General features: G+C 45.7%; 1 protein-coding gene and 1 pseudogene across 1 annotated transcript; both read right to left on the reverse strand.

Annotated features, from left to right (window-relative positions):
* Positions 1–1,927: 1,927 nt before the first annotated feature.
* On the reverse strand, positions 1,928–7,838 carry LOC144737990 (uncharacterized). The gene has a single exon (XM_078620924.1). The coding sequence runs from the start codon at positions 6,538–6,540 to the stop codon at positions 4,846–4,848; it is 1,695 nt and encodes a 564-aa protein (XP_078477050.1). The 5' UTR covers positions 6,541–7,838; the 3' UTR covers positions 1,928–4,845.
* A 2,529-nt stretch (positions 7,839–10,367) lies between these two features.
* Positions 10,368–13,724, reverse strand: LOC144737957 (uncharacterized; annotated as a pseudogene).
* Positions 13,725–14,019: the final 295 nt, after the last annotated feature.

A 14,019-nucleotide genomic window follows, 5' to 3' on the forward strand; every position in this document is an offset into this window, starting at 1 on the left:
CACTTTTTTCAAACAAAACAAGACCCTGCGGGGTGTATGGAGGTGCGGGCTATCCCAAAATATTTTACACGTGTTACATGTCATAACTCGTTAATTTTTTTCATGGTAGGACTATCCACTATGCAACACTTACCTTTGACTAAAGCACTGCGGAATAAACCACTCGCACTAAAATTGCACGTGTTATCACGTTTTAAATTATTATAATTGTTTGTACAGTGAAACGACAATGTATGAAGTGGGCACACTTTGTTTACCGGCGACGGGAGAGCTGGGGGGAGAGAGCAGAGGTCGCAATCGGGTACCCGATACCCGTACCCTACCCGATACCCGGCTACCCGTACCCGGCCGGGTTCACTCGTTTCCGGTTATGTCAATGACTTGGGCACTGACCTGGATCATTCCTGGGTAAATCTTTTTGCAGATGACACGACACTGATTTCTGCTGGCCGCTCTCCGGATGACGTGATTGCCAAGCTCCAGGGTGATTTCAACAAACTACATCAGGTAGTTGCTCTAAAACTAGTCCTGAATACCTGCAAAACCAAGGTGTTATGTTTCTCACCAGGACTAAATATGGAAGTTTTTTTCCCATTTACATTCCTTAAATAATTATCAAATAGAGCAAGTCAAGATCTATAAGTATATTGAGGTCATCCTTGATTCAAAACTGAATTTTCAAGATGACATTGATTATATTGGTAAAAATACAAAAATAAAAATTGGTTTTCTGTATCGACACAAGCACTGCTTCCACCCCATGTTCCGTTTGGAATTGATGAAAGCGACCATACTGCCTCTACTTGATTACTGTGACATCGTATATAAATCAGCCCCCAGTACCGTACTGAAGAAGCTTGACTCAATTTATCACTCGGCCTGAAGATTTGCATTGAACTGCCCATATAGGATCCACCACTGTGATCTCTGCATTGGGTCAAACTTAACATCTCTTAATGATCGACGGCTTGTGCATCAGATCTTATTCATTCACGATGTACTTACAAAAAAAATCCGCAGACTACTTGCTGGATCTCCTGTTTCGAAGAACAAATGTGATCTAAGGTCTTTGCTCATTTACCAGCTTCACAATCCTTATTTCTGTACTAATGGAGTAAGGGCCTTTGCTATTGATGCCCCCAGAGTCTGGATTGCTATCGCCAATAAACTGCAACTTGGATCACTACCTGTGAGGGCTTCACTCAAAAACTGCTCTAGAGGAATTGTACACCCCGAGCTGCCAGCTATTCAGTGGCCTGAAATCAAATGTATCGCTCCGGATCCCCACTGCAAAGTATGATCTTGTGTTTTGATTATAGTGTGCTGATCTTTAAAGGTGCATTGCAAAATGGTGATACTCCTGATACTCCTGCTGTTATGGAGTGACTCAAGCAGCCAGCTATGGCTGCAAAATTTGGTAGTACATGTTATGTACATCGTTTATTATAAAATTTCAATCACAGTTCCTATGATCACCGCTACATTGTTTTTATAGCTTTATTTTTGTGATTTAAAAAACTTTTGGTTTAGCCATATTTGTTTGTTGTAGTAGAGTTAGACTGATAACTTGAATCTAAATTGTCTTATGGTTGTTATTGTTTGACTTGCATCCCAATGGGATTTTTGCACACAGCATTGATATACGGTGCTTTTTCTGGAAGACTTTGCTGTTTTTTCCTGGATTTTTCTGTTGCGTGTAGTCACATTAAAATGTTACATCAGGCTAAGACCAATTAAATGAAACCCAAAGGGATTAAAAGCAAAACAAGTGCAGAGAGTAGGCCTGACATTAAATTGTTTTGATATTATGAACATATATATTTAGTGTATAAAGCCAAATGTAAATGTGACAACAATGCTTACCTTTTTTTTCAAATAAAGGACATTTAAAAAGCAATCAAAAACAGATTGGGAGCATGCAGAAAAGCATGGTCACACCTGACAGCCACTTTAATAGTAATGTCCAACAGTTACAATTCATACTTACAGGCGTACCTCGCTTTATTGCGCTTCGCTATAATTGCACTTTTTTTAAAATGTCGGATCTCAAGATTCTCAAATGAGCAAGAGAAGATTAGATGAATAAATACGTACATCCATCATTTACAATCTGATTGGCTGATCATCATCTGTAACTCCCGCTTTTTGCATGTGAATTTGGCGAATCAGTCGAGTAAATTTAAACTTTGCTATTTAATTACGTACATCGTTATTTAGGCATACTATAGCTGCATTGCGCGTTGAATATAGTGTAGTTTATACATGTTTGAAGGCTTTTATATGCATTCGCAAGTGAAAAGAAAGCATGTGACTTACTTTATTTCTATTTCCGGTGTATTGCAGTGCTCTGGTCCATAAGGAGCAATTACGAGATACGCCTATATTTATTTAATATGTAACAATCAAAATACATTCCTAATTCGTGTTTTATAAGGCAGCATAATGCTCTGCATATCGACTATTTAACTTCGACACTCAATAACTTCATACAGTGAGGGAAAAAAGTATTTGATCCCCTGCTGATTTTATATGTTTGCCCACTGACAAAGAAATGATCAGTCTATAATTTTAATGGTAGGTTTATTTGAACAGTGAGAGGCAGAATAACAAAAAAATCCAGAAAAACGCATGTCAAAAATCTTATAAACTGATTTGCATGTTAATGAGGGAAATAAGCATTTGACCCCCTCTCAAATCAGAAAGATTTTTGGCTCCCAGGTGTGTGTAATACAGGTAACAAGCTGAGATTAGGAGCACTCCCTTTAAGAGTGTGCTTCTAATCTCAGCTCGTCACCTGTGTAGTAAGCTGCAGGAGGCTTGGACGACGTGGTTGGAGGCACACTTATTTATTAACACCAACTTGTGTACAGTAACGGGAATACACAGCACTTGAAGGGGTATCGTCCCCTTCACTCGTCTAACAGGGAGACACCACGTCTAACCCCGCTAACCTACGCCCGAGTCCTCCACTACGGAGCTAGGGGAGGCTACCTATCCCAGCCCTGGTCAAGCTGGGATCCCGGCACCCTGAGTCTCCAGACCAGCTCTTATAAGAACGTCAGTCTGGGCTCTCGGGGCCACGCCACCGGCTTGCCCTGGTTGGTCCTGACAAGGACAGCGAGCCAGGGGAGCTCCGGGGCCTATTCTAGCTGGTCTTCACTCTTCGCTGGTTTAAGCTAACACTCGACCTCGAGCCCTCCGGCTCACCACCTTTTATAGCACTCGGCCCCCGGGAGGGGCCCGTGGGGGATGCAGGTGCGGACGTTGGTGTGAGCACCTCCTCTGTGTACGGCCCTAACCACGCCCCTTGTGTTTGTTACCCATCCGTGCCCATACATCTTTACAATTACACCTCTACACCTGTATGAAAGACACCTGTTCACAGAAGCAATAAATCAGATTCCAAACTCTCCACCATGGCCAAGACCAAAGAGCTCTCCAAGCATGTCAGGGACAAGATTGTAGACCTAGACAAGGCTGGAATGGGCTACAAACCCATCGCCAAGTAGCTTGGTGAGGTGACAATAGTTGGTGCCATTATTCGCAAATGGAAGAAACACAAAAGAACTGTCAATCTCCCTTGGCCTGGGGCTCCATGCAAGATCTCACCTCGTGGAGTTGCAATGATCATGAGAACGGTGAGGAATCAGCCCAGAACTACACGGGAGGATCTTGTCAATGATCTCAAGGCAGCTGGGACCATAATCACCAACAAAACAGTTGGTAACACACTACACCATGAAGGATTGAAATCCTGCAGCGCCCGCAAGGTCCCCCTGCTCAAGAAAACACATACACATGCCCGTGTGAAGTTTGCCAATGAACATCTGAATGATTCAGAGGACAACTGGGTGAAAGTGTTGTGGTCAGATGAGACCAAAATGGAGCTCTTTGGCATCAACTCAACTCGCCGTGTTTGGAGGAGGAATGCTGCCTATGACACCAAGAACACCATCCCCACCGTCAAACATGGAGGTGCAAACATTATGCTTTGGGGGTGTTTTTCTGCTAAGGGGACAGGACAACTTCACCGCATCAAAGGGACAATGGACGGGGCCATGTACCGTCAAATCTTGGGTGAGAACCTCCTTTCCTCAGCCAGGGCATTGAAAATGGGTCGTGGATGGGTATTCCAGCATGACAATGACTCAAAACACACGGCCAAAGCAACAAAGGAGTGGCTCAAGAAGAAGCACATTAAGGTCCTGGAGTGGCCTAGCCAGTCTCCAGACCTTAATCCCATAGAAAATCTGTAGAGGGAGCTGAAGGTTCGAGTTGCCAAACGTCAGCCTCGAAACCTTAATGACTTGGAGAAGATCTGCACAGAGGAGTGGGACAAAATCCCTCCAGAGATGTGTGCAAACCTGGTGGCCAACTACAAGAAACGTCTGACCTCTGTGATTGCCAACAAGGGTTTTTGCCACCAATTACTAAGTCATGTCTTGCAGAGGGGTCAAATACTTATTTCCATCATTAAAATGCAAATCAATTTATAACATTTTTGACATGCGTTTTTCTGGATTTTGTTGTTGTTATTCTGTCTCTCACGGTTCAAATAAACCTACCATTAAAATGATAGACTGATCATTTCTTTGTCGGTGGGCAAACGTACAAAATCAGCAGGGGATAAAATACTTTTTCCCTCACTGTATGGACAGAAAGCCCATCTCTGCTTGGAAGACACCTAAAACCCTATGCATTCTTTAAATGACGTAAGCCTGTGAATAAGGCTGCGAATAAGGCGAATGCTATGGAAAATCGTCTCAAACTCCAGGTTACACATCTTCCAAGGTGCCATTTCACACGTGCTTGCCCCTCCTACTCAGCTTTGTCCAAAAACTCCACTCACACCTCCACATCCACAAACTGCTGGGGATTGCCTCGCTCTCCCTCAGAATCGGAATTCTTCTCCTGCTTCACGCTGCATCCATCCACTTGTAGATTGGATTCTGGAGTCGAATCTTGATCTTCACATTTCACCTCCACATCCACATCCACAAACTGCTGGGGATTGCCTCGCTCTCCCTCAGAATCGGAATTCTTCTCCTGCTTCACGCTGCATCCATCCACTTGTAGATTGGGTGCTGGAGTCGAATCTTGATCTTTACATTTCACCGTCACTTCTTCACATTTCACTGTCACTCCTGGCCGTGTTGCCAAGTTGGAAATTTCTTCTGATTCTCGCTTCATGAGAGATGGGCTCATTGCAGCATGTTGACTTTCACAAGTCGATTTCACTTTCTCCTTATGTATCTTCTCATGCCTCTTTAGGCTTCCTGATAATGTAAACTCCTTCCCACAGACATTGCACTTGAAAGGACTCTCACCTGAATGTATTGTCTTATGTTTCTTAAGAGATTTTGAATGAGCCAATACCTTCCCACACACCAGGCACTTGTAGGACTTATGAACTTGGTGTGTTCTCTGATGAACATGAAGAGTTTTTGAATGAGCAAATTCCTTCCCACACACAGTGCACTTGAACGGCTTCTCACCGGTGTGTGTTCTCTGATGAATATGAAGAGTTAATGAACGAGCAAATGTTTTGCTACACACAGTGCACTTGAAGGGCTTCTCGCCTGTGTGTGTTCTATTATGTTTCTTAAGATTTGCTGACTCGGCAAATGCCTTACCACATACACTGCACTTGAAGGGCTTCTCGCCTGTGTGTGTTCTATTATGTTTCTTAAGATATGCTGACTCTGCAAATGCCTTACCACATACACTGCACTTGAAGGGCTTCTCGCCTGTGTGTGTTCTATTATGTTTCTTAAGATTTGCTGACTCGGCAAATGCCTTACCACATACACTGCACTTGAAGGGTTTCTCACCGGTGTGTGTTCGCTGATGAACATGAAGAATGTCTGAATGAGCAAATGTCTTCCTACACACAGTGCACTTGAAGGGCCTCTCACCGATGTGTGTTCTCTGATGAATATGAAGACTTTCTGAATAAGCAAATGTCTTGCTACACACAGTGCACTTGAAGGGCTTCTCACCTGTGTGTGTTCTCTTATGAATTAGAATACTTTTTGAATGAGCAAATGTCTTCCCACACACAGTGCACTTGAAGGGCTTCTCACCCGTGTGTGTTCTTTGATGAACATGAAGAGTTTCTGAACGAGCAAATGCCTTCCCACACACAGTGCACTTGAAGGGCTTCTCACCCGTGTGTGTTCTTTGATGAATATGAAGAGTTTCTGAACGAGCAAATGCCTTCCCACACACAGTGCACTTGAAGGGCTTCTCACCCGTGTGTGTTCTTTGATGAAAATGAAGAGTTTCTGAACGGGCAAATGCCTTCCCACACACAGTGCACTTGAAGGGCTTCTCGCCCGTATGTGTTCTATTATGTTTCCTAAGATATGCTGACTCTGCAAATGTCCTACCACATACACTGCACTTGAAGGGCTTCTCGGCCCCGCGTATGCTCTGTTGCTGCTTCAAACGTACAATGCGATCCGTGCTGTATAAACACTGGTCACATCGGTGCGTTTTATCACCAGGTGGTGTCGAGAGCCTCTTCTCCATGCGATTCATTCTGTAGATATAGATATACACATTATACACAATACACACGCATACATTACAAGACAAGGATCCCCTGTATAGCCATAAAAGAGTGCTGTTAGCGAGCACCGATGAAGGCTGACATGGGCAATGAGGGGGTGGGTGGCCAGCATCACAAACGGGTGCCTTTGTCTCCCTAACGGCAATGCTTACGCATCACACCAGGTACAAATTTTAGGCTGAGTCGACCTAGGGGAGGCCCAGGAATGGTTCAAATAATCATCACTGGTGGTGGCCGTGCGTGGGAATTTAACTCGTGTCTCCGGGTTCGTAGTGCAGCACACCGACCACTGCACTACCACTCCCTAGATTACACACCCAGAGGACATAAACACACAATACTCATTACACACTAGAAAACAAAGTACACCGAGACAAAATATCCTGTTCATGCAAGTGCTGATGAACCAGCACCGATTAATGCTGGCATGGCATTAATAGGATGTGGTGTGGCCAGAACCACACCCGGCTGTCATTTTCTCAACAATGATGTTTCCAAACTGCAAGGGGTAATAATTTAAAGTTTAATACATAGGCTATCGCGACCAGTAATATTCAAAGGTGTTCTGGGTTAGATCGCGTTATTTATAAATGTGTCGTAACCCTTCACCACCCAACACGGCCAAACAGTAAAAAATGTGTCACGTTTTTCAAAGGGCAAATATTTCACTACTTCAGCCCACCGGAGTGTTGAAAAGTGAATCCACAACATTTACAATTTGAGGTAATCATTTAAGGCTGAGTCGAACCATGGCAGGCCCAGTTCACCGTTTCACTGCCACCAATGTTGGCCATGAGTGGGAATCAAACTCCACGGAGTTAGTCGCAAAGTGCATGAACCAATGCGTCACCGCTTCCCACATTACCCGTTCATATGCACAGAGACACACAATTATACACTCATGGTCTATTAAAGGTCAGAGACAACGGCGGTCAGGCGTGTTTCTGGCCACCTACCCCCAGGTGTATCATGCCGACCTTCACGGGTGGTCGCTAACAGTACATGCCCCAACAATCTGTTCAAGCTGTAGGGTGCATGTTTGTCTTTATCTTGTGTGTGAGAGGGAGTGGAGTTTGCATGTTCTACCCCTATGATACAGGGGATTCGTCCAGGTTTTCTGGTGTCTTCTTGCAGCTAAACCCATAAACAACTAAGTTGGTTTTACCCAAAAGATCCCACTGGTGAAATAATTACCTGGATGACTCAAATGGGATTACAATCAGGAAATTTCTTCCTACTGCAACAAACTTGGCAGAACCCTCCTGAAAAAGCCAAAATAATTCACTTCTTTAGCCCACCGGTGTGTTGAAGAGAGAATCAACAGCATTTTAAAATTTGAGTACGACGTTTCGCTGGTAATTACAATCAGCTTCATCGGGCAAGAATGGTGAAGCTCTCCTGTTGCTCCCGGTCTTAAATAGAGCAGCAGGAGGGTAACGTCACCATTTAATTCAATCTGGTGCAGTGATTCGAGGCAAAGAGGGGGAGGGTATTGTAATTATATAGATTGGTAAATCATTCAATTGTTATTCATTGGTATTTGTTTCCCTTATAAGGAATTGTATTTATTTAATAATACGCTTCCAGGCCGCACTAAGCCTGTAGCTGTCAGAGCGATTGAAGTTATTTCTGTTTCACTCAATTTCAATGGATTCTATAATTAGTCTTGGCCAGTAATAATTAGTTTTACATAACACTTCAACGTTAACAAAATCAATTGAGTGTCCTTGATGACAAGCACTCTGCCACTGCCGACAGTTGTGTTTGAGATAATTAAATGTTTCTTTGGTGTTCTTTTATTCTTACGCTGATGTTGCGTTCCGTCTGTCCAATATAGCATCTGCCACAAACAATTAATCCGATATACACCTTCTGTTGATAATTTAGGCAATTTGTCTTTAGTGCCAGATACCAGTTTTTGAATTGTGTGTACTGTACCAAATCTTACTTTAATGTTTTTGCTTTTGCAAAACCCGCCTAATTTGTCAGTTACTCCTGAGATGTATGGTATTTTAATTGTTTGAACAATCTCATTGCTTTCAGCAGTGTTGCTTTGCGTTCGTGATTTGGCCTTCAGTGCTCTGTTAATTTGAGCATTATTGTAGCCATTCTGTCTTAGTGCTTCTTTAACATGTTTAATCTCTCACGAGACTCTCACCATCTGACACTGTTTTAGAGAGATTGTGTGTGGGCGGTAGTAGCGCGGTTAGCGCGCTGTGCTATGAACCCGGCGAACCAGGTTCGTTCGATTTCCGATCAAAGCCAACACTAGTGACACATCTGAACTGGTCCTAGGCCTCCCCTAGGTCAACTCGGCCTCCAATGAGTACCTGGTGCGGTGTGTAAACATCGCCACTCGGGAGACAAAAGCAGTCCGGGCGTGGTGCTGGTCACCCACCCCTTCGTGTGCCGTGCCGGCCTTCATAGATGCTCGCTAACAGTGGGAGCGTGTGGGTGAGCGTGTGGGTGGGGGAGTGTAATTGTGTAATGCTTTGATGTCTCATTCAGACTAAAAGTAAACGTCTGGGCTGGTATCGTCCGAATATTCCAGTGCTGAAACCCGGCCTGCAGATTACTCAATCGGAAATACGCGAATGCAAAACAAAAACTCGACGATCTTGAACTAGAGAATGGAGACTCTGAGAGGTGAAGTAGTCAGCCAGGTGAAGACAAATTAAACTTAAGAGAATCAAAGCACAATCAGTCAGGCAAGGGCAGGAGGCAAGGCCTGCATGGCTCGGCCCCACGTAGTAACGTCCCAACCTGGACATCGATTCCATACTTGCCGCTACTCAATTGCTATCACTACGAGAGAGAGAGAAAGAAGAAGCGAGGCTGTACCTGGGTAAACAACAACAACCAACATCACGATGTGAACTTCTCACCTCCGATCCGAGACAGTTGCGCGCACAAAAGCAGCTCCTAGGATCTCGTGACGACACACGGAAGCACGCGACGGGAGAGATGACATGACGTCACTAGCACCCACACCGACTCCCCTCCAGTTAACGTGAATGTGTATGAATAAATTATGGTAACGAGGCGTGCCCATATATGGAGTGATTGGGCGTGGCCGCAGAATTAATGGCTAATTACGTTAATGAGCAGCCAGGGGTATTTGTTTTACTGCAGACTCAACAAACAACGTCACCCCGGGCCTTTGAAGTTAAGGGAATAATAAAAGTATACACTAATTCGCTAAAATTGGTTCTGCTGAAACAGAAGTTTTCAGTTTCATTTACTAGGTATAACCGCGTGAGCCATGCGGCTCTTGACTCGGGTGCAACCGCAACAAAACAAAAACATGAACAAGAAGCATCTTAAAGTGACTACACGCAACAGAAAAATCGTGGAAAAAACAGCAAAGTCTTCTAGAAAAAACACCATATTTCCCTCATTAAAATGCAAATACTTATTTCCCTCATTAAAATGCAAATAAATGTATAACATTTTTGACATGCTTTTTCTGGATTTTTTTGTTGTTATTCTCTCTCATTGTTCAAATAAACCTACCATTAAAATTATAGACTGATCATTTCTTTATCAGTGGGCAAACGTACATAATCAGCAGGGGATAAAATACTTTTTCCCTCACTGTACCCCCTGTCCCCCAACTGGGTCCTGACTCAAGACCTACTCTAGATAACAACTAGCAGTCGCCGCCCGCTTCGCGGGCGGTGTGTATATGCTTGGTTGGTGGGGAGTTGAAAGTGGCTGGACACAATAGACATGTTTTGGTGATTGTTTTATGTTTATTTTTGTGAGGTTATATGAATTTTTATCAGACGCTCAATCGACAATATTAAAGAATGCAACTTATTCAAATATAGAATGCAACTTATTCAAATATCTGGCGATACACGATATTCTTCGTGTACACTCCGTCTTCCTCCTCGTCGTCAGGTCCCTCAATAAGCGCCTTGATGTTGGATCTTGCCGTGACTCGCGATAGTGCCACGTACAGTTGGCCGTGCGAGAAGCATGTCGTTGGTAGATATAATCCCAGGTTGTGAACAGTTTGCCCTTGCGCCTTGTTGATGGTCATCATGAAGGCTGGGACAATGGGGAACTGCTTGCGCCAAAGTCGAAATGGGAAGTCCTTCGTGTCGTCGTCGCTGATGAAGATGATCCGAGGGATCAACACCTTACCGTTATGGGTTCCTGTCATGATAGTCGCGTGAATGACGTGTGGCTTCATTTCCACGATGCGAAGCCGTGTTCCGTTGCACAGGCCAGCGTCCGGGTTCAAGTTGCGCATCATCATCACTGGGATGCCTTTGTTGAGGATCAACTTGTGTGGCGGAACCCCGTTGATGTTCACCGAGTTGAGGACCTCTGTCTCAGAGAATGCTGACCCTGCTCTCTCGTCGTCCTCAACCGAATCTGTAGACAGGTACACTTGTGGAGCTTCTCTGAGGCGATCCGCGACAGCCTCATTCACTGGCTGCACAGCGGCTTTGGTCGGCGTCAGAATAGTGCGGCGAGCGAAGTAGTCGTTCGTTGCCACCGTAGGGTCATTCAATTCATCTGCACTGGACATGGCATCGACAATCCTCTTCAACCCGAGTGGAACGGGCAGATGATTGCCGTCCTCATCTCCGTCGATGTCTGGGTCGTATTCAGGATTGTCGATCACCATGGCACGCGGAATCTTCATGCAATCCGGACCGAGGTCTGGATCAACTTCATGCCTACCCTTTCCGACTTCCAAAATAAAATCTGAAAAGGCAGCCAGTTCTGCGGCTGATTCTTGGTTCTCTGCGCACTGGACTCTCATGTTCACAGTCAGATGAACTTGCTTGAAGTGGGACCACAGGTCGGACGACTTGAAACACGCATCCACAGTATCAGCTGGTGTTCCTTTCTTCACAACTGGCAGAATCTGTCGAAAGTCACCGGACAGGACAACCACTTTGCCTCCAAACGGTTCATGCAGATTGTCCAAAATATCGCGAAGCGTGCGATCCACCGCTTCAAACGCAAACCGGTGCGTCATTGGGGCTTCATCCCAAACGATAAGACTTGCCTCCTTGATAAATGCTTTGAGCTTGGACTGTTTGCGAATGAAGCATGTGGATATGTTCGTCGGTTTCAACAAGATCTTGAACGTGGAATGCGCGGTACGGCTGCCTGGAAGCAGCAGCGAGGCAATGCCACTGGAAGCAACAGCAATCGCAATCTTGCCTTGAAGACGTATCTTCACCCGCACATGGTTGAGCAGCGTGGACTTCCCCGTGCCGCCCGGACCATCGATGAAGAACAGCTTTTGATCGGGTTGACTGTCTTCGACTGAGCCAACAATTTCGTCGTAGATTTCTCTCTACTTCATGTTGAGTCTGTCAGCACGTTGTACGATGTCTTGTAGCTCGTTTCTATCATATCCTTCCAATTCGCGGCGGATATGGTTGTTCTCAAGCAGCGAGTCCAAGACCAAGTGTGGGTACTCGGAAAGCTGCGGGAGGTCGTCAAAGTCCGACAGAGCCATCCCACCTGCCGTGAGGAACTGGTGGAGGCTGTGAAGGGTCTTGAACTTTACCATTTCTTCTTTGTTGGTCAGCTCGCGGTACTGGTACTCGTAATAGCGAGGCAATTCGTCGTAGAATTTATCCCAGAGAGCCTTCGTATCTGCTGGCATGGAATACAGCAGAATTGTAGCGAAGATTTGACAAAGCTGGTACGGCATCTGAAAGAGCGAGGCTTCTTCCAGACACGCAAGCCATTCGCGATTGCTCTCAAGGTAGCCTGCTTGCATGGCTGCTTCCTTGAACGGCGGGCATAGTTCACCGCGAATGGTGCGCAGGTCTTCGAAAGACTCCGGGCCAGGTATGTGGCACAACAGCACACACAAGTAGAAACGCTCGTGATCACGCAGAGAGCAATGCACCATCCCAATGGTGCGTCGCTGGTTTTTGTATCTGATCCATTGCTTGTCCTTGTTGTCCCAGCGAAACAGCGTCGGTATGTCTTGGTACAACATGTCCTTCGCTTCGGCGTTACTTTTGGCCAATTCGAAGAAGCTCGTGAGCTTCGTATGGCGAGCATTATCCAAGACTTGCTGTGGATCAGCGGTTCCACCGTAAGTTACGAACTGGCTGTTGGGAAGGTGGATGTCGAGCGTGACAACCGTGTGCATCTTGCCTTGAATTGGGTACTCGAGTAAACGCTGGCAAGCCTCCACTGGTGAAATGTAGCGTGTCTTTACGTAGCGGATGATCTCATTCGGCTCACGTCGAGGGTGTTCAGACTCCCTCACGTCATCTCCAACTGCCCGCGCACTGATTTCCGTCATATCAGCGCCTTTGTAGACGTACTTGTACAGGTACTTGATCGCCGTGATGCTCGAGCACACCTCGACGTTGATGTGGCAATCGTATTTCTGAGAGAAGAATGGATTGTATGGAACAACCCATTGATTGACTGTCGCATTGTCATATTTCTTGCCCTTGAACTTGAGTACTTCGTCCGTTCGCAGGCGTCTTCTGGAGACAGGAAACCCATTCTGGCTGGTTTGTGTCACCTCGGACAGTGCCTTGGGGAAACCTTTGGTGCACTCGCCGTCCTTCATACACGGAGAGCTGGGGTTTAGGGCTCCACACGGCCCGTGCATCATGCTGGTCAAAACTGTGTTGTACAGATCACTGTTCTTCACGGCATCTGGAAGTTCCGCGGACACAAACTTGTCAAAGTCATGGCGAGTCCTGGGTTTGTCTTCATGGGCGAGAATAATGAGTATGTGAGCGTGCGGCAGTTCACGCTTCTGAAACTTGAGCACATAGATTCGCGCGATTTGCTGCCCAAACACCCCATCATCGTCAACACTACTTTGAGCTTCTGTTGTCACACACGAACGCCAAGTGCATCCGTGCCAAACATGATACGCGGACACATGCAGCATATTATTCAACACATGCCCTTACCACCACCACCATGCACATCTCAATTACACACCCGAAGTAGACAGCAAGGCGTCCATGGAGACGTGATCAACGTCAATACATCTAAATGATAATAAGCCGGATGAAGCGAAAAGTAACCATTGTACCCATCAAACAGTGAGCTCGGTTGCCCCATGGGGGTATTGAGCCATGGGCGAAAGTCCCGAAACTGTAGGGGGCGCTACGCAACTGGCCGTGGTCCCGGCAGGTGAAGCTGGCAGCTCAGTCTGCCAAGACTCACTGTATAGCGAGCCCTGCCTACTCGTAAGGTAAAGTTGTTTGGGGACTCCACTAATCGCAGCACGCAGCACCCATTTTTCCAGAAAAATACGTATATTACCGTAACTACCATTCGCACACTTGCATACACACCACACTCACACAGCGCAGGGTCTGCGCCCACAGTGCACTTCAGCACTGCGGCGCAGACCTTGGCAGACTTATGCTATCACACAGCGCTTACCTTCTGTGTGCTTCTGCATGTTTGGAAATGGACGACTGACTGACTGACGC

The sequence above is a fragment of the Lampetra planeri genome, chromosome 76, assembly GCF_965212315.1.
Source record: "Lampetra planeri chromosome 76, kcLamPlan1.2.h2, whole genome shotgun sequence".
In the NCBI taxonomy this organism is placed as follows: Eukaryota; Metazoa; Chordata; class Hyperoartia; order Petromyzontiformes; family Petromyzontidae; genus Lampetra; species Lampetra planeri.

What these genes read in the sequence shown, in the direction of transcription:
- LOC144737990 (XM_078620924.1), bottom strand. Translation starts at nt 6,540, where the DNA reads ATGAATCGCATGGAGAAGAGGCTCTCGACACCACCTGGTGATAAAACG.